Source organism: Aulonocara stuartgranti (genome assembly GCF_965226115.1).
Source record: "Aulonocara stuartgranti genome assembly, chromosome: 15".
NCBI lineage: Eukaryota > Metazoa > Chordata > Actinopteri > Cichliformes > Cichlidae > Aulonocara > Aulonocara stuartgranti.
The window spans coordinates 33,627,259-33,648,682 of record NC_138951.1 but is presented as its reverse complement, the minus strand read 5'-3'; the positions used below and the strand labels follow the sequence as shown (position 1 = coordinate 33,648,682).

General features: G+C 44.4%; 1 protein-coding gene and 1 long non-coding RNA gene across 3 annotated transcripts; one reads left to right on the top strand and one right to left on the bottom strand.

Moving 5' to 3' along the window:
- Positions 1-1,596: 1,596 nt before the first annotated feature.
- On the bottom strand, positions 1,597-14,307 carry pcare2 (photoreceptor cilium actin regulator 2). Its single transcript, XM_082505738.1, has 2 exons — positions 11,259-14,307; positions 1,597-2,014 (listed from the first exon to the last, which is right to left on the bottom strand). Exons 1-2 carry the CDS (start codon positions 13,951-13,953, stop codon positions 2,010-2,012), a joined length of 2,700 nt encoding a protein of 899 aa, XP_082361864.1. The 5' UTR covers positions 13,954-14,307; the 3' UTR covers positions 1,597-2,009.
- A 5,168-nt stretch (positions 14,308-19,475) lies between these two features.
- LOC309689851 lies at positions 19,476-20,723 on the top strand. 2 transcript variants are annotated; one of them, XR_014271531.1, is made up of 3 exons: positions 19,476-20,002; positions 20,084-20,244; positions 20,567-20,723. It is a non-coding gene; the product is annotated as an uncharacterized lncRNA (long non-coding RNA). The 2 variants fall into 2 exon arrangements; XR_014271532.1 differs by lacking the exon at positions 20,567-20,723 and having other exon boundaries at positions 20,084-20,267.
- Positions 20,724-21,424: the final 701 nt, after the last annotated feature.

The window sequence follows — 21,424 nt, the reverse complement described above, 5'->3', positions numbered from 1 at the left end:
AAATAAAACACCCTCAAAATCTCTGATTTTGTCAAGCCAGACTCACTGTGGATTTCGTTTCTTCTTTTTCTTTTGGCTGCTTCATTAAGAGGTTAAACCAGTACATCATATGCCTCCATCTCATCCTATCCCTAATATCATCTTCTGTCGCTCTGATCCTCCTGCATTAAATCCATGAATCTTCTCGGAAGTTCCTCGTTTCTTCCTTCCATCTTCAACATCCTTTGTCCAATACTTATACATGAGTTGGCTGCAGTTCAGGAAGTAGAGCAGGTCAGCTACTAATCAAATGGTCAGTGGTTCAATTCCTGGCTGCTCCAGTCTGCATATCCTTGGGCATGATACCTAACCACAGGTTGCTCTCCAAACACTTGTGTAGAAAAAGCATTAAAAACGTGCTTAGGTAGAGTAGATGAACCAGTTCATTTACCATATCCCTCCTCTGTGTAGAAGATTTCAGATGGAAGACTGCATTGTGATGACAGACAGAGACTGGTTGGAAAACTGGATTTATTTTCTAAAAGACAGAATGCAGCAGAAAAATCAGTGACACACAGCAACAACAGGCCTCTCCTCATCCCAGTGTGGAGTCCATGCAGCTCTGGCTGAGAACCCCCATACATGCAAAAGGTTTACTAGCGGTGTCTCACTGATCAGTGCCCCACCTGTTCCTGCAGTTTTTAGTTCATAGCAGACTTGAGCCTTGGAGGTTTCTGCCTTATTCCTGAACATCCTAACTAATTTCCTCTCATCTAACAGTTGGGGTATTCTTCCATACCTTGGCAACACGGTAACACATCAGAATAACTTGTACTTATGTGCAGTTGTTTGAACAGAAGATCTTGGAATCTTCAGTTGTTTCGGAATGGCTCCAGCAACCAAGCTTCCGAACTTGTGCCAATCTACTCTTCACATTGTTGAGAGGGATTTTTGCAGTAGAGTGGACAATAAAGCAGGGGCAAAGAGTAATGTAATACACATAGCAAGGGCCTCAGGTCAGACCCAAACCCAGGCTGCTGGGTCACTTGGTCAGCCCATGAGCCAAATTAGCAACTGACAAATCAAATTCCTAGATCTTCGTTGAGTTCCTTGGACTTTGCTGTTAATCTGAGTATTGGTTAGTCCAACTAATGTGGTCAGTTAAATCCTTTTAATGCTAACAAGAGCATCAGCTAATTTTAGACAATCATGATCACTAACTAGAAGTTATTAGGCGTTGAGCTTGTCATGTATGCATACATATATTTATGTATGTATCCATGCTATATGTATGATTTCGACCCTGTGTGGATTACAGAAGATCCAAAATAATTCCATTCATTCCAACCTGAAAAAAGAACAGTTTAAAGATATAATTTAAAGCCCCAAATTTCCATGACATTTATGCCCGTCATGGGTGAATGTAAACATCTGCCCACAACTGTATGTGTAGCTTGGTGTACACAGGCAAGTCATCTTGACATATTGCTCTTTATTTGCAAAACAGGATATCAGTCCTTTTCGACTTTCCCTTAAGATTTCTTTTTGAAAGATGAATTTGGTTTTGATTCTCCTATTTTATTTAGATATAGAAAACATCATTAAATCACCCAAACACAACATTGAATCCATTTATTTAAAAAAACAACAACAAATGAGTACATTTAATGATCATGTAAATTACATTATTTTGATATTGAACCCCAAAACAACTCCCTGATTGTGAGGGATTTAAAAGTATAGTTGTTTTAACAAAACACATATAATACATGTATCTTTAAAACTATTTGAGGTTTATCACTCAGGGTTCAGTATAAAGTAGAAAAATGCTTTAATCCTTAATTACATGTATTACTGCAGTCTTTAAAAAAAAAAAGTCTAACTGGAAAAGAGAAAAAAAAAAACCCCAGTCCCTGCTAATATACAACTTCTTTCATTATTCTCTTCCCGACTCATATTTTACTTTAGAAACCCTGGCCATTCACAGCTGGACTTTAGGGTGTCATCATCTCCTGTCATCGGAAGGCTTCCTAGCCTGCAAGAGAACAAGAAATAATGGGGGGTAAATTTAGTGCATGAGTAGATCATGTTGGGTTTGCTTGCTGGGGAGTTTACATAACTGGAGTAGGGCAGGAGGGTTAATCCAATGTGGATTAAGCTAGGTGTCTTTCCTAGAGGCAGGTTGGTACCATATATCTGAGCACAGGAGCTGTAGGTATGAATTAGACTTAAACTGTTTGAAAAAGATTATACTGCATGTGTCCAGAGTGACTAAATCCTCCATGTTAATCTATTCAGAAGTAAAACTCTACAAGCACAGTTCTGGATAAAGAAGGCTAAGACAAAGCAAATGCTGTAATGTATTTAAGTACATTTACTCAGTTTACGTTATCAAAAATTACAATTTAAATGAAGTTGTTTGATGTAATCCCTTTTTCTAGTTCTCAACTACATCTTGGGGTAGTACTCCTAGTTAGTTGCATGTGTGAATTATTACTATGGAAATCACTTGTTAACCAATAAATGATATATTCTTGATATATTCTGTTATATTCTTATAGATATATATATCTATATAAAAATGCTTAATGAGCACTACAGGAATGCTAAAAGTTAGATTATGTGCACGATGACAATATTTTAAATATCATTTGGCTGGTGCTCCTTAACAAAACTACTATCTTGTCAGATATCAAATTCTGATGATTTTTCAAAGATGAATCAGTCATTTTCCCTGAAATTAATTAGACTAGTGGGGCATTAATTAGACTGTATCAGGATAAAAATGTAACTTTTCAGTTCCTTGAAGTTGTATTAATTTAGGGGGGGGGGGGGGGGGGGGGTTCATAGACTTAGAAGACTTGATTCTTTTTGATATATCCTGCAGTTAATTTGTCATGCGAGGGGGACTACAAGATGGGGACTAAAACTATTGTTCCAGCTTTTAAGTGATAATACACTCCACATCTCTCATAAACAATAAAAAATTTGTTAAGGCCTCAGTCACATGGGCCTATACTGGATGGAGATGCCCTAGCATCCACTGGTTGTGAGGGCGAAAATGTTTCTTCCCCTACTGGTTGGCAAGTGGTTGCTGGCTGTTGCTGGTGAGATAGCTTACAAAACTGCTAGCAGATTTGGGCAATTCCCCACTGTTTATATTGAAGATAAAATTTGTCTGCAAACACTCACCGTTTACTCTTGAAATGAAGGACTTTGTTTCTTTACGACTGCAACCAACACCTCTCTGCTCTTGCTTTTGACGAAGGCGGTTGCATTTTTCTCCTCTCATCCTCTCCCTTAGCTTCCCTGCTTAGCCTCTTGTGTCCTTGTCTAGTCTCGTGTTTTTTGTATTACTTTTCCCTGGAACATTCTCTCACAGTCTGTTCTCTAAAACCTAAAAGAGGAATTATGGATTGGATCAACTGGTCCCTAAATGCAATTGACACCCCTTTCTCAATGAGAAGTTTGGGCTTGGGTGAGCCTGAGTGCTGAAGATATCTACCTATTCGGAACCATGGTAACAGGGTTCTTGCTGATCGGAGCTGGCTTGACCCTGACTTATCGAAGAATTAAGGAAGCAGAACCGGCTGTTCAAACCCCCACAAGGCTGCCCGCTGGGATTGAAACGATGGGAAGAGGTGTGAGTTTCTCAAAATGGGCTCATTGAGCGCAGCACGGACAAGATCTTGGAAAGGCTTACGGCTGCCGTGAATACTCAGAATAAGATCTCTGAGTGCAAACTGGATTACATCTTGGAAGGGCTCGCTCGGAATAACATCTCTGAGCGCAAATTGGATTACATCTTGGGGAAGCTCACTGTGGTCGTGAGTTCTCAGAATCGGCTCTTTGAGCACAAGAATGACAACATCACAGAGCGCAAGTTTGATAACATCATGGAGAAGCTCACGGCTCTCCAACGGGAGATTGAGAGACCAGTGTTGGACTGTTAGAACAGCTTTGAAATTCATCTGAGCTGTTAGCACTAAAGTTAAAAGTTAAAAGCACCATCACTTCATGCGGATACCTTTTCAGCGCCAGCTGCGGTCGCAAGGCTGGAGCCGAACAAAAACACCCTGATAACAACTGTGTTTAGTCTGTTCCAATGTCTCAGCTGAACTCTGGACACGCACGCACGCACACACATACATATACACATGCACACACTCATCCCCCCTCCCTTTCCAAACGCCTTCGATGCTTGTTCCCTTCTGGGAATTCACTGCAGGGAAACCTGCACGTGGCGAATAAAGCCTTGATTGATTGATTGATTGATTGATTGATTGAAAAGGCGTAATTTTTACTTTGAAGGTTCTCTACTTCTGCTTTGTGTAGCACTTTTCAAAGTTTTATTAGGTCTTTGCAAGTAGTTTGTGTCATGGTCTCCGTGCCTGCCCGGTCGGCCCCACAAGGCTACAATTGCTGTTTCTGTTCTCTCCCTCTCTGCCTGGGCGGAGCTCACTGTGGGCTCCTGCCCTTGGCCCACACACACACCTGACAACACTCACCCATCATCACCGGGAGCACTATTTGAGGCTGGAACACAGATCCTCTCGTCGCTGGATGATTGTACCCCTAACGTTAGTGTTCTCACAGCTCTTGTGCTTCATATTCGTGATTTGTGATTAGTTGGTGACCTGCCTTCTCGTCTGCCTCAGATCTCCCCCCCCCCCCCGGGACCTGCGACCTCCCTGCTGCGGGAACGTGTGTGAGTGTGAGCGAAGAAGACGTGAGTGAGTTACCCTGTGATTCCCCCGGAGTTTTGGATCCCTTCACTGTACATATATTGCACTGGCACTGTAAATAAACTACACCTTGGAGATACCTTACCGCTCTGCGTTTGAATCCCTGTACCAGATCGTGACAGAATCATCCAGCCACGGAAATGGATTCAGCAGATCCAGCGGTCTCGACTCCCACCCTCGCCACTTTGGCCGCGATGCTGGCACGCCACGAGCAGATGTTCATTCACCTTCGAGCAGAGCTCGCGAACCTCACACAGGCCGTGGCCCGGCTAACACCGCTACCGGCCACTCCACTGGTCGCCGCTCCTCCGTCGGAGGCGCCAGCTCCAGCAGTAAGTGTCGCGCCACCTGCTCCCTCACCTGTTCACGTTGACAGATTCCTCCCCACTCCCAGGGCTTTCACGGGAGAGATTGATAAATGTGCTGGTTTCCTCACTCAGTGTGCCCTTCAGTTTCGCCAGCAACCGCAAGCCTTTTCTACTGATGGTGCGAAAATCGCTTATATCGTCCAGTTACTCCAGGACCGTGCTCTAACCTGGGCTCAAGCTGCGCTTCAGGCGGAGCCGGACATCACCTTTTCTGACTTTCTTACTAAGTTTAAAGGTGTGTTTGACAGGAAAGCCACAACTGCCACCGCCGGCCAGCGCTTGCTTGCGCTTAAACAAGGTAAACCCAGCATGGCTGATTTTTCTATTGACTTTTCTACCTTGGCTGAACAGGCGAAATGGGGGGAAGAGGCCCTTAAAAGTGCATTGCTCACTAATATTAATGAGGAAATAAAGAATGAACTAATGCTCCGTGAACTGCCTTCCTCCCTGGATGCGCTTCTGGTTTTGTGTATGCGGGTGGACGATCAGGTGCGCGCACATCGGAGCGCACGCGCGCGTTCGGGGCATGCCCTGCTGGACTTTTGTGGGACCCCTACTGCAGCCCATGGGTCGTGTGACGCCGACACCGGGGATGGGGAAGAGCCCATGCAGCTTGGGCGCTCACGGCTGTCGCCCGCGGAGCGCCAGCGCCGTCTTGCCTCCGGTGAGTGCGTTTATTGCAGCCGTAAAGGCCACTCTGTCTCCTCCTGCCCAACGCTGGCAAAAGGGCGCGCTCACCAGTGATCGTGAGGGTGCTGGTGGGCGATCTGTCGAGTGAAAGCCCTCTCCCCAGGCTTCTTTTGCCGGCTACTCTGCGTGTTCGGACTGTTTCTCATTCTCTCTCCGTTCTCATTGACTCTGGGGCTGAGCAGAACTTTATTGACACCTCACTCGCCGCCAAACTGAACATCGCCTTGGAGCCTCTGTCACGCCCCCTCCGTGTTCACGCACTGTCGGGCCAGCGTCTGCCTGACATCACTCATGTTTCTGAATTCCTTTCATTATCTCTCTCTGGCAATCACGCAGAAAGGATTTGTTTTTTTTCGTTTAAGGCTCCTCTCCCTCCGCTGGTTCTGGGTCACCCCTGGCTTGTCCTCCACAACCCGCATATCGACTGGGAGAAGGGTGCCGTACTAGGTTGGAGTGTGGCCTGCCATATGAACTGCCTCCGGGCTGCGGCTTCCCCCGTTTCGCTCCCACCCACGGCCTCGCCGTCGGACGCCCCGGACCTCTCGATGGTTCCGCGGGTTTATCATGATCTGCGGGATGTTTTTTGTAAGGATCGGGCGCGGTCCCTTCCCCCGCACCGCCCGTACGATTGTGCCGTCGATCTTCTTCCTGGAGCTCCGCTGCCGTCTAGCCGCCTGTACAGCCTCTCCCGGCCTGAGAGGGATGCTATGGAGCGTTACATCTCGGAGTCGCTGGCGGCAGGGTTGATTCGCCCCTCCTCTTCCCCTGTCGCGGCTGGGTTTTTTTTCGTGGATAAGAAGGATGGTTCGCTGCGGCCGTGTATTGACTTTCGGGGCCTTAATCAGATCACTGTTAAGAACAAATACCCTTTGCCGTTGCTTTCCTCCGCCTTTGAACTGCTTCAAGGCATGACCGTCTTTACCAAGCTGGATCTGCGCAACGCTTACCACCTGGTGCGCATCAGGGAGGGGGATGCGTGGAAGACCGCGTTCAATACGCATCGGGGCCACTTTGAGTATCTCGTGATGCCGTTTGGGCTGACTAACGCCCCCGCAGTGTTTCAGGCGATGGTTAATGATGTCCTTCGTGATTTTGTTAACCGTTGTGTATTTGTGTACTTGGATGACATCTTGATCTTTTCTAAGACACTCGAGGAGCACAAGGTCCATGTCCGGCAGGTCCTGCTATGCCTTCTGGAGAACCGGCTCTTTGTGAAGGGGGAGAAGTGCGATTTCCACGTGGCGTCAGTGAGTTTTCTGGGCCACATTATCGAGAAGGGGGACTTGCGGACTGATCCGGAGAAAGTGCGGGCTGTGGTGGAATGGCCTACTCCTCCTGATCGCCGCCAAGTGCAACGTTTTTTGGGATTCGCCAACTTTTACAGACGGTTCATTCGCGATTTCAGCAGAATCGCTCTCCCTCTCACTAAACTCACCTCTCCCAAAGTTCCCTTCCAGTGGGATTCTGCCGCTCAGCGAGCCTTCGCCCTGCTCAAGGACAGGTTCACCACTGCTCCCATACTCCGGCAACCGGACCTTACACGGCAGTTCGTTGTGGAGGTGGACGCGTCGGACTCCGGGGTTGGGGCAGTTCTGTCTCAACAGCTGGACGGTAAGCTGCACCCGTGTGCCTTTTATTCTCGCCGTCTCTCCCCAGCAGAGTGTAACTATGACATCGGGGACCGGGAGCTTCTGGCCGTCAAGCTGGCCCTGGAGGAGTGGAGACATTGGTTGGAGGGAGCGGCACAACCATTCATCGTCTGGACGGATCACAAGAATCTGGAGTACCTGCGCTCGGCTAGACGTCTCAATTCCCGGCAAGCCAGGTGGGCGCTGTTTTTTGCTCGTTTTGACTTCACTATCACCTACAGGCCAGGAACACGGAACGTAAAGCCAGACGCCCTGTCCAGGCAATTCTCCATCACTGGGGAGGACTCGGACCCTGAGCCTGTCCTCCCGGCCGCCTGCGTAATTGGAGCAATCTCCTGGGAGATCGAGGGGCTCATCCAAGAGGCGCAGGAGACCGAACCGGATCCTGGCACTGGTCCACCTGGTCGCCTCTTCGTTCCTTCAGCCGTCCGCTCTCAGGTTCTCCAGTGGGCTCACACCGCCCGCTTTTCATGCCATCCTGGGGTCCTCCGCACCTGCTCGTTCCTCCGACGTTACTTCTGGTGGCCTGCTATGGCTAGGGATGCCAAGGAGTACGTAGCGGCCTGTTCGACCTGCGCCCGGAATAAGCTTTCGAACCGCCCTCCACCGGGTCTTCTGCAGCCTCTCCCTACACCAGCCCGACCGTGGTCCCATGTTTCTTTGGACTTTGTCACGGGGCTGCCGCCCTCCGCTGGTAACACCGCCATACTTACCATTATCGATCGTTTCTCCAAAGCTGCACACTTCGTCGCCCTCCCGAAGCTCCCCTCTGCCTTGGAGACGGCCCGGCTCCTCACCTCCCATGTGTTCCGTCTTCACGGGATCCCCGAGGACATCGTCTCGGATAGAGGGCCGCAATTCACGTCCCGTGTTTGGAGGGAGTTCTGCTCCGCACTGGGGGCCAAGGTCAGTCTGTCTTCCGGTTTCCATCCACAGAGTAACGGGCAATCGGAGCGGGCCAACCAGGAGCTGGAAGCTGCCCTCCGCCGTGTCGCTTCGCACAACCAATCGACCTGGAGTGAACAGCTTCCATGGATCGAATACGCCCACAACAGCCACACGTCCTCCGCCACGGGCAAGTCTCCCTTCGAAGCGTCCCTGGGCTATCAACCGCCTTTGCTCCCGGCCATCGAAGGTGAGCACTCCGTTCCTTCTGTACAGGCTCACCTCCGCGGGTGCCGTCGTGCCTGGCGGGCGACTCGGGCTGCCCTACTCCGTACTAAGGAGCGGAACAAGACCCTCGCTGGCCGTCGCCGGACACCGCCCCCCGTGTACACCATCGGTCAACAGGTATGGCTCGCTACCCGTTTTGTGCCGCTACGGACTGAGTCAAAGAAGCTGTCTCCTCAGTTTATTGGCCCTTTTCCCGTGGAAGCCGTTGTGAACCCTGTGTCTGTCCGCCTCAAGCTGCCGCGCAACATGCGCATTCACAATGTCTTCCATGTGTCTCAGGTCAAGCCGGTGCTCTCCAGCCCGTTGTGCCCTCCCTCCAGGGCCCCGCCGCCCCCCCGGCTCGTGGATGGTCAGCTGGTCTACAATATCACCCGCATCATGGACTCCCGGCGCCGGGGTCGGGGTTTTCAGTACCTGGTTGACTGGGAGGGCTACGGGATAGAGGAACGCTCCTGGGTGCCTCGAGCTGCTGTCCTGGATGGGGCCATGCTCCGGGACTTCCACCGCAGGCATCCAGGTAAGCCTGGTGGGTCACCGGGAGGCTCCCGTTGAGGGGGGGGTACTGTCATGGTCTCCGTGCCTGCCCGGTCGGCCCCACAAGGCTACAATTGCTGTTTCTGTTCTCTCCCTCTCTGCCTGGGCGGAGCTCACTGTGGGCTCCTGCCCTTGGCCCACACACACACCTGACAACACTCACCCATCATCACCGGGAGCACTATTTGAGGCTGGAACACAGATCCTCTCATCGCTGGATGATTGTACCCCTAACGTTAGTGTTCTCACAGCTCTTGTGCTTCATATTCGTGATTTGTGATTAGTTGGTGACCTGCCTTCTCGTCTGCCTCAGATCTCCCCCCCCCCCCGGGACCTGCGACCTCCCTGCTGCGGGAACGTGTGTGAGTGTGAGCGAAGAAGACGTGAGCGAGTTACCCTGTGATTCCCCCGGAGTTTTGGATCCCTTCACTGTACATATATTGCACTGGCACTGTAAATAAACTACACCTTGGAGATACCTTACCGCTCTGCGTTTGAATCCCTGTACCAGATCGTGACAGTTTGTGTGTTTGCAGACAAGTTTATGTCTTCTATGCAAGCTATAGGTAACCCCAGCAACCTGCTAGAAATCAAAACACTCGCATGTAGGTTTTCAGTGCAGTACTGCATACCTCTTTGCAACCAGTTTTAATCGCCAGTGACTGCCAGTAACCTGGCAGCAACCATTCACCAACCAGCTGTGGAATATACACTTTTCCTTAGTGGCCACATGGTTGCTCACTGTTCTCTAGGCAAATGTGTGACTGGTGCCTAAATAAGAGTGCATAGCAAAGTGTTCATAGCAGTATTATTTTCAACTAAGAAACTCATAGAGTAACCAGTTGCACCACCAACTGTGTAGACAATTGGTGCATAATTGCTAAGAATGTGGGGAATTTGCCTGCTTTCACTATTGCTTCTCTTTCAACATGCAGTGGCTTTGCAGTTCACCTTTCATGGCAACCGAGTATGGTACTGCTGGAGTATGCTGGTTTCCAGAAATTGTGAGACATCAAGACTCAAGAGTATGACACAAAGACAGAAAAATCAGTTGCATATCAGATCTGGAAATTCAGATTGCCAGATATGCTGATATCATTCAGAGAAAAGTAAGACAGCTGTTTGAGTCAAAAACCATCTGGGTAGATTCAAAGCAAACAGTCACCAAATGTCAAACTAATCTGTTTGTTTTCAATATATGCTATTAAAAAAAGTCAAGGGAAGACTTTTAACAACAAATGTTAACTTTATTTTTGATTTGATTTTGAACCCAGGTCTCAAAGGGGTGATGATTTTGGTTTCAATTAACCGCTGTAACATTATTTTGTTCTCAGCAAATTACAGTGTATGTCAGTCAAGATTTTCAGTTTGAATGTTTCATCCATTAGGCTATGATGTGTAATTTAAGTGTTGAGTAGTTTACATTTTTTAATATGATCACAAAATTGACTCAGAAGTGACATAAAGATTTGGTGAGCTACTTTTAAACAATTTGAAATGCACATTTTTAAAAATATGTAATCACATATTTCATCTTGTTGGATTGTAGTGTTATTTTATGCCATGTTATACCCCGAATTGAAGATTGTGAATTATTATGTAGTTTAGTTTGCATTATTCTCCTGAATTAGAAGAAGCTGATAACTATTGCATTAGTTAAACTGATTTGCATTACATTAAACTGCTGGCTTGTTGTGAATGAAGGATATTGCTTTATGATGCATTATACTGCTGAGTTATAAGAAATACTGTTCACAGAGAGTTATTGTCTTATTTGTCTGATTAGAAGAGAACAGAATATGCTGGAGTTTTCTGCCCCATCGCAGCAAGAGCAGATAAGCAGGGAGCCAAGGTCGTAGCTTAGGCGCTGTGTGAGAGAAAGCATGTAAATGTTTAGGCTTTTTATGATAAGGTGGAGGCACCAGAGGCTATAAGAGTTTGAGCAATGCTCCACCATTTTGAGATCTGAGGCTGTCTGCATACAGTGTCCATCTCCCACGCGTGTGTTCATTAAAATCGTCGTTTGACTCAACCCAACCGGACCAGTGTTGTTATTGTGGTTTTTTTCTCTTGTTTCCATCCCCAATTTTGAACTCGTAACAATCTTTTGTAATATTTACCTGTATTTTGTGGCAGTAGGTAACTCCCTTTCTCCTGCATAGAGGCCAAACTGGCATCCTTTAGAAACTCTGAATGAAGAGTCCCACTAGGCCTATGGTCTGATTGGGTGCGACGAGTAGAGGTGTCTGTTGCTCTGGTCAGTAGTCTTCCTCGGGAGACCTCTCCCCCTTGTCTGGGAAGCGCAGACCTTTCAGGGGGCAAACAGGTCTTCAAGTTTTGAAACTCATTTTGACAGAAAACAGAGCGTGCGTCGCGAAAGGATACAGATGGAATGATTTCTTCTGTCTTGTTATCTATACAGCGTGTCACTGTTCTGGGAGAACTAGGACGAGATGAGTGCCTAGATGTAGACTGAGGTCTAATTACAGGGGGACTTGGAAATCTTTTGCATGTACTAGGACAAGATGGTGGAAGGCGGACTCTAGATACAGGTGGTGCTATCACAGTCAGACTGCAAGAGGATAATTCACCCTCATAAAATTCATTGCTGTTATATTTCCGATCTATTGTGAGTTGAAGAGGAGAAGTTGCCCTGATGCCTGGTTCAACAAGATTTCTCTTATCAGAAGATTCTGCTGCATCACGCAGGTGAATAATCTTACATGCCTTTTGGTAGAGATTATTCTTAATTTCCAGGTTCAGATCTGTTTCTGATTGCAGCTGATCTGCATCCTGAGTGCCCGTAACACCATCCTGTGTAACAGGATGGGCAGGAGAGATAGCAATCGACCTTGGCCTCATACATGCTCGGTTTGGTAACACTTCTACATTGTGGATAGATGCCTTCAGGCGATGGAAGATTCCAATCTTGGGGTTTATCACTTGAGAACTAAAAGGTTTCTGCAAACCCACTTCAGTTCCTGCTAGGACCTGAGTACTCTGAAAGGAATTGTCCATCAGAACTTCTGGGGGGGGCGGTGGTAGGTTGTCCATATCCAGCTCGTCCTTGCTATCAGGCCAGCTGTTGTTGTTGTTGCCACTGTTGACTGAACTTTCCTTGTCATTTACTGCGTCAGATAACTGAAGTAAGCCACTTTTCCTGGGCATCCTGTTATGAGGTGGAATATTAGTGAGACTCTGCTCAGGTGTCCCATCAGCTACTTTGCTAAAGGTATGAATTAACCTTCTGACAGAGTGGCGTTTTGGTGGTTGGTTTGCTAAGATTGTTACAGAACAATTTGTCTTATTTGGTCTCACAACGCCTTTGTGTGAACCTGACAATCCATTTAATGAATGCCGTCTTACTTCAGCTCTATCCAGCTTGCAATGAGGTCTTGGTAATTCCTTGTTTCCTTGTATTTCAGCCATCATTTTTATTCTATCATCCAAGACCCACTGGCTGTTTTGTAATTCTGTCATTCCACACGTAGTTAATGAAAGGTGTTCAGGCTTTGCAATAACAGGATCAATCAGCGGTTGTTTGACTGTTGCCTGCTGATCTCGATTGTAATTTGTGAACATATAATGAATGGCCTGACTGGGATCAGGTGGGGAAGAGTTTGACCTCTTCCTTCCTCGTGTATCACTTTCCTCCTCTTCATTCTCTTTATCATCGTCATCATAATCATCCTCATCCTCATCCTCATCTTCATTATGGTCTCCAAGGTTGGTCGAATTACTGGGGAGACTATCAAATGTACTCCGAATGTTGACTCCAGACCCCCAACTTTCAGATCCAGCACTTCCACGATGCCGGCGATGCCTTTCAGAACCCGTCAGACTCTCATTTTCTCCTCCGATACCACTATCCTCACTATGCAGTGTTGAATCTTCTGAGTTGAACTTCCTCATGGCTGCCCTTTCTACTTGTGCGATCACTTGAAAAAGCCTCTTCTCTGCCGTCTGCTTCGTCTGCAGCTTCTTATTTAGCAGTTTATAGACAGAAGAAAAATATTCCACTGCCTCCTCAAGTGTAGTGTCACCTAGTGCCTGGACTGATCCTCCCACTAACTTCATCTTTTCAGTTGACTGTTGGAGTAGTTGCTGTAAAAGATCTGGAGGTGGATCGGTTTGACATGTTGTATTCATTCTAGGGTTAGCTGAGCAAATCATCCCAGAAGGTAAGGTCATGTATTCACCATGCTCCTTCAACATCAGCTCCCCCTCATCAGCCATATCCTCTAGTGCTTGGTTGATCTCCTCAAAGCGCAATACTAAAGCAGACATCATGGGCTGGAGGGACAGCTGTGTCTGGGCAGCCTGATCTAGTAGACCCAAAAGAGTTTCATATTTGGAAATGTTTGGGTTCAGAAAGTTATAGGCTGCCTGGTGAGCTCTCAGCATGTGAGGTGGGAAGTCCACCTTTGTCTGTACATGACAGAACTTCCTGTGATTCTCAAAAGACCTTTTCTTGCCTTTACTTCTTTTTTGCTTTGCTGTCTTTTTAATTCCTTTGGTTTGTTCCACATCGGTGATTATTTCTTGGGGCATCGTGTTTACTTCTGTTTCATCAGTGTCCTGCAGATTTGGTACAGTCTTTGCATCAGAGACCAATGGAAATAATTCAGTCTCTTCGCTATGAAATCCTTCATTCGGAAGTGGAAGTTCATTTTCGGTCACTTCGGTTTTCAAACATGTATTCTCAACTTCTACAGGTCTACAATTATTAACATCCTGTGGTACTTCACCCAGAGAAGCTTTTGGAGATCCTTCTGGCTTTGAAAATAACTTTCCTTTAGATGGAGAACAGCCCATTGTTGCATTCAAAGTGATTTAAGGATTCAAGGAAAAACAAGTCAGGCCAGGAAATAAAATTGTAAATCCAGGAGTCTGGCGGTCTTGAAGGCAAAGTTATCTGGAGTCCTTCAGCTTCGACTTTTGTTGTCTGTCCAGTATGTGCTAGATAACTTCTAGTTCCTCAGTCATTTCAGGCATTCTCTCCAAATTTATGCTCAAACAGTGCAGCAAAGATACCTATAACCTGTTGATGAGGTGGCTACTAACGTGGTATGCATAAGACCGTTTGGGAATACGGATTGGTTCTGCCCTCTCTCTCCCTTAGCCAGCTTGCACAGATGGCTGTGTTAAGTGCATCAATAAAAACACACAGGCCTGTTCACACGTACACACTCGGGCATTTCCATTTAAGACTTTAAGCTCATCAGATTAACCAGAGACAAACTTGTCAGGTGGTGTTTTTAGCCGCACCCACTGGCAAGGTTTGCATGCAAAAGCTCTGTTTACCTGAGACCTTCAATGTCAGGCCACAGGACATTTTAGCAATAGTTGTAGGAAAAAAAATTAGATTTAAATGGTTTGCAATACAATGACTTACAAAAATCTATGAAACCACATTCTCTGAGTTCATCGTATCTTGAAAAGGTTATATTTATGTATCTTCAAGTATCCTTGTATAGGTTTTTAGGTTGTTTACTGATATTTTGCAGTGTAAGTTCACTTAATACTCAAATGTTTGGTACACAAAAAAGTTTAGCTTTACCCTTCTAAAGCAATCACAATGAATATATAGTAACAGTCAAACTGTTCATCTTTTTTTAATTATTCCAAGCTGGCAACACATGTGCCAAGTGTAAATACATTTAGGACATAAAGAACATGTCAATCCCTTTGTGAAACAACTCTGTGGGACTACGACATTAAAAGACTAGGTTTTGGAAAGCATATTTAGAAGAGTGAGGAGTGGCATTATGTATATCTCCATGTAAACTAGATCCTTGTCCCATCTTGAGTTGGATGGCAAGCTTTTTTGTGTGAGGCTCAGGACCGTTATAGTACATTACAATCACCCATCTTCCCTTCTATTATAAGCATAAGGTGTGTGTTGTGCTAGCTAAGTAGACTAGGCTATTTGTAAGAGTTGGATTGCAAGTGTAATCTTCTTGCTCCCTCCATCTAGAAGCTTCAGGAGGTCACTAGTCCCATCTTGAACATCACCTGTACTTTCAGTTTGGAACAATTTTTTAACAGGAGATTTTGATTGGATGTTTAAACAACCGTCTTTCAAAATCTTTGTGTTTTCTTTTAAAAGGTTTTCAGTCTCTGAGTAATGCTGCATAGAAAATAATTAAAAATATAAAAGGGGAAGGGGGCTATTCATGTAGCTTCAAATCACAAATGAAAACCAAGTTAACAAAGCAAAGATTTCACAATGTATATTACTAGATCTGATTGAATTAGTTTGAATCTTTTTGGGGGTTTACAATCAATCCATTTATGACTTTTATGTAATGTGCGGGCCTTTTTTGCATAGTTGGTTGATATTCTTTCTCTATTAAATTAAATTATGATAAATATTAAGAAATTGTTCATTTTTTTGTATGTGAGCAAATTTATAAATTCATCAGGGGACCAAAGAATTATTTCTCCCACTGTATATTGTATGTAAACTTTATAACTAAAGCAAAACCATTACAGTAGTGAGAGCAGACAATAGTTGCCTCTTGATCAAGCATCAAGGATCATTATTATTGTGATTATTATTCCTTTCTAATCTCTCATGCATACTTTTTAAATATATAGTTCATTAAGAACTGGATTCCCAGACAGGGGTAAGACCAGAAGCACAGAATATCATAAAACCTGAGCCCAGCTCTAATCCCTGACTCACATCCAGGTGTACCACACTAACACGAACCAGGCAAGCTGCTGGTCATTAGAGCAGATGGAGCTTAAGCTGTTGGAGGTAAGTTGTTTGCCATCTCTTTCTTTGGTTTATTAAAGACGTCAGAGCCAGTACATAAAACTCCATCTCAATTCCCTCCATTTAAGCTCAGGTCCTCTACCACGGACAGCAAAACACCGAACCAGCTTGTCAGGAGTGCTCGCTCTGTGGTGGGTTTTTTCTCGGAGGATGTTGGCCAAATACACATACGTCTTAGGGAATCCCTCTCACACTCTGCATGACACATTAAGAGTATTCGGCAGTTCTGTTGGCTAGATTCACAGTAAATATCCCGATTAGCTTCAGTGCATCTATAATAAATATGTACTAGTTCCAGTGCTTCACTTAAACTGTATGGTACTCATGCAGACCCAGGGTCAGTGTAAAATACAATCCTACCTGTGTGAACAAAGTCTGGCTCCTTTAATCCTGCTCGTTTAATGCAGGTTGATGCAGGTTTATTGATCCTCTTTCCTGCTGTCACACCTGTCACGTCTGAGACTCAGCTATAAACGTAAAGTAACCTTTACATCATGCAAAGACTCTGTAATACTGTAAATGATCAGTAACTTAGGTTAACAATAAACATTAAACCGTACCTCTCTGTCTGTGTGTGCTGCACATTTATAATCAGGATTGCAGTCAGGCTGCACTGAGTGTGGGACTGTTGAAAACAGATTGAAGATGCAAATTTAGCATTATGGCTGATGGTGGTGTAAAACCTCTTCTTACCTTCTACACTGTGTTTTTGCTACTAATTTATGTTTGTTGTTGTTTAACACAGATTTCAGAGGAGCACAGAGAAGCACTGTTGCTTCATCTTTTATGCTTTAAAGCAGAACTGGATTGGAAATCAAAAGGTCCTTAAAAGCTTTTTCTGCTCCTGACCCTCAAAGCCAAATTTCACCCCTGAGAGCTCATAGGTTACGATTGTTTTAACAGTAACATTATCAGAAACATAGGTGAGCAACAATACTTAATATCTGCTTTTAATGTAATCATTTATATAGCGATCTTGTATTTGTTAAACATTTTGCAGGATGTATCTGGCAGTTTTTTCATCTACAGAAGTTTCATTTGTCACTGTGGGACTGCTGAGTGACCTGAAGAACTCATTTCATTCATTTACAAAAATGTTTCAGAGAATCTTTGAAAAATGGCAGACCTCAGGTCAGATTTAATTGATAGAGATATATGCATGCATTGTGAAATTTATGTATCCCAGATAATTGTTTTTCATCTTGTCATGGGAGACCCACCCCTTTCTCTGGAGTTAACTGCAGCCCAAGATAACTAGTGGGGGTATTTACACACTCATGGCCAGTGGAGTAAAATGAGCAACCAAAAAACTGGCAGCCTGCACAGCCACAGATGTGCTAGAAGCTAGAAGAGCTAGAAGTGCTACTCATGGAGAAACTCTTGGAGAAACTTGCTAAACCTATCAGGGGACAGGTACTCCAGCCCCAAAACATGATATAACCCCACATAAAGCCCAGCCACAAAGTGAACCAAGTCATGAATGGATGGATAGAAGTTAAATGACTACAAACATAAAAACATAAAAGGCACTAGTTCTCACACTGGAGTTCCCTGACATTGGGTTGACTATACTGAGCTTGTATTAACAGTTATAACGGACTACGCTGAGACATTGCTTTGAATTATTGTGTGTGTGTATGTATGTACGTATACATACGTACTGTACGTATACATACGTACAGTACGTATGTATACGTACGTACGTACATATGTGTATATATACATACATATATATGTATGTATATATACATACGTACATACATATGTACGTATGTATGTATACATACGTACAGTACGTATATATACGTACAGTACGTACGTATGTATGTATACGTACGTACGTATACGTATGTATGTATATATATGCCTCAGATCCACTAGCCCTTAGATCCACTAGCTATGTATGTATGTATGTATGTACAATATTCAAGCAATGTCTTTACCCTGTGCAGTGTGTGGACGCTGTGCACGCAATCACCTCATTCACTGTAGTAAACATGCACCGCTACATAACATGATTGACTCTGTCTCCATGGTTACATCATATCGTACATTATTAGCAATGTAAACAGCTTCCAAAGATACTGCCATAGCTCTCTGCAGCTGTAACACTTTCACTGTTTGCAAATCATTTCATATTTTGATAGTTATGAAAAAAGCATATGTTTATAGGTCATGCCAGGTGGTTGCTTTGGTGGTTGCTGTGGACTAGGGTGGACGGTGCGTTCGATTCCTGTTTCAAAGTGGCGACAGTCTGCTGTAACTCGAATTCAAACTCCACTTTGGTCTTTAAGAAAAGGCCTTTCATAGCTGTTTATGACACACACACACACACACACACACAAAGCACTTTGCCTAACCATGACAGGATGCAACTTTACCTTTGAAGTGTCTGATATAAAATAGAAAAATGAAGCAACCAGAGGTTTAATGATGAAGACTCTGGGGGTCTGTAGTTTACGTTTTACAATCCTGAATGACTCTTTGCACATTCATATAATTCATTTACCGGTAGACTGTTACTGTTTAATTTTTTTTTACCTTGTTATGTCATGAATAAGGTTTACCTGCTGAAGGTTTGATTGATCAGTTGGACAATACAGTCAAAGACAGAGTTTCAATTTGCTAGAATCCTAGTTGGATTTTTGTTTTCATTCATATTTCTGAACCAAATATTGAATACGACTCTGACAGACTGGATACCTGCCCACAGTGTACACTACCTTTTATTCAAGGATCCCAGGACAGAGCCCTGTAGCTCGGATCACAGTTTCAATTATAAAAGAAAAGGAAACAGGCAAAAAGCAAAATAGAAAAAAATAACATTGTGAGGTCATTTCTTATAAACTGACAACCCCCCGCCCCATTCCAAAAGAAAAACAAAGAAACAACTTGTCGTTCTCTCACAGCAAAGGATCAGGCTCACAGCTTGGGCCAATAATGTATGTTAGATAAGGTGAGATGAGATGAGATAAGACTTTATTGATCCCACAATGGGGAAATTTTTGTGTCACCTCAGCTCACAGATATCAGAAGGAAATACAAAAATACAAATAAAGTACAATCAATGAAAAAAGGTAAGATAATACACTATATACAGTGGTAGCATACACAGTATGTGATTATGGATATGGTTGGAAATATGGAAGACATAAACTATATAGCTTGATATAGCTATTGTACCACTACTATTCCTATTTATAGACATGTACACACACACGTACACACTAAATATACATATGTATACATATACATACATATATACCTGTACATGTCCATACACATGGAAGGTCTATTATGCATGAAGTGGTGACCGTGGATGTTCACAGTGTCCAGTGACTTATGACATCGTGATTGAGGAGATTGTCAGTTGCTCAGTATGCTAAGGTCACCATGTCTATTTGGGTATAATTAATATCCAAAAAGCACTAAAAGTTATACCAGAATTTGACTAACAGAATTATTAACTGCATGTTTTTCTTCCAATTTTCTCACATAATTTGAAAAATTAGACTTTGTAAATAAGTGAAAATTTCATATTGTTGCAGTCCTAATAGCTCCTGCTTTGAAACATTGAACTTTAAAATTTACCTCATGAAAGATAATCATTCACAGTGGCACACTTTCAGTATAATTCTGACTTTAATATCACTGTTTTAATCTGAATCTTTCTCAAATATGCTGTGAATAAATACTGTTGCAACTCACTGTGGGAAAGCTGTGTTATTAAAATGAATCTGTCACATGTGAGGACGAGGACACAAACGGAGGACACGCAGATGCTGTCACGGTCGGACGGTCCTCCCTGGACGACCTGCTTTTTGTGTGGTTTGTGTGGTTTGTGTGGGTTTTTTTTTCTCTCCGCTTTCTCTTCGTCCTCCGCTGGCGGCTATATTTTGAAAGTCCACACTTCCGGGAGACTGAGCGCGTAATGGCCTCTGACCCGGAAGCACCTCCGCTCGGCAGCCGACACACCTGTGCCTAATCGTCCGTCCAGTTGACGCTAATTATCCTACAGTTGAAGCTGAGGTATTTAAGGGTGTGTCCAGACGGCAGTCGACGCTGGATTGTACTCTAAGCCTGGTAGTACTGGATGCTCTGTGTTAAGGGCATTTAGCTGACTAGGGAGCTTTCTCACCTGTGTTTGTCGCTCGCTTTTCCTAGGAGCTGGAGGACGGAGTGGATGTGTCGGGAGAAGAGAAGCTCAGTTTGGATAATCACTTTGGAAACCGAACTGCACGGTCACCGGGAGTAAGGAGGAGAACGCTAACGGGGACTTTGTGCACTACTGTTTTTTCATATTGGAACTGTCATTTGTGAGCAATGTAAATAAACCGCACTGTCTGCATTCTGCGCCTGGGCCCTTTTCTCCCACACGCCCCGACAGATTCAAAGTCAAAAATCCAAACCTTTAGTCAAAAACAGGCAGTGGTTACGAACAGAAGCAGCCCATCAACAGTCTTCAGGGCTTAATTATTATTATTATTGTCAAAGTTGGATGTTAATTTTGTCCTTTAAAAATGTTCCTGTACTATAATTTAAGGCTAAAATGGCTCAGACAGTCTCATTCTTAGAGTATCTCCTCTGAAAGTGGAGACGGGTTCATCCACTGATCCAAATCACTTTACCTGGATGTTTTCTTTGCAGCTGGATGATGACTCCTCTCTCCCTGACTCCAGTTCCAGCTTTGCAGACCAGTTGGCCTCTGAGGTCACAGTGATCATCTGTAGCAGGAAATGTGAAATTTAAATCAGTTTCTTCCCTTTTTTTTTCCATGTTTAGAAAAAAATACTCCTAAAATAACCAAGCAAGTAAATATTAATAAAGACTTACACACTTCATGAGACGACAGTGAACACATCTCCCTTTATTCCGTTTCTCCATTCCTGCTCAGAACATCAGGTAACAAATATCACAGTAAAATATAAAGCACATACTATGTACAACATGTGCCTGTATAAAGAACATTGAATTTTAAACCATCCGTTACTGTTTCTTCTTTAGCTTGGATGGTTCATCTGCTGCCTCTGATAAGATATCAGATCAGAACGATAATTTTCTGTACTCTGCAGTCTATTTACACCTACAGGCCAGTGGACATTCTTTCAGTGATAAGGATGTACACATCCTGGACAGGGAGGAACACTGGTTTGAGCGGGGAGTGAAGGAGGCTATTTACGTGAAAAGGGAAAAACTTTCTCTGAATCGAGGAGGGGGGCTAAGGGTACATCTTTCACCATCTTACAATGCTGTGATTGCAGCCATTCCTCAACTCATGGTACTCGTGGCCATTGATCAGTGGTCTTTGATTAGTGGTTGTTGATCAATGGTCACGACAATATGCAAGAAACCAACCTCCTATTGTTCGCCAGTGGTGCTAGTTTTAGTCATTGTGCAAATGTACTCTTTAAGTGGTTGGGGAAACCTGCAGTCACTCATCACTTGGATGAGCGACGAGCAGAATCAACGTTTTGGGACTTGTTTGATTTCTTACCACTTCACTGA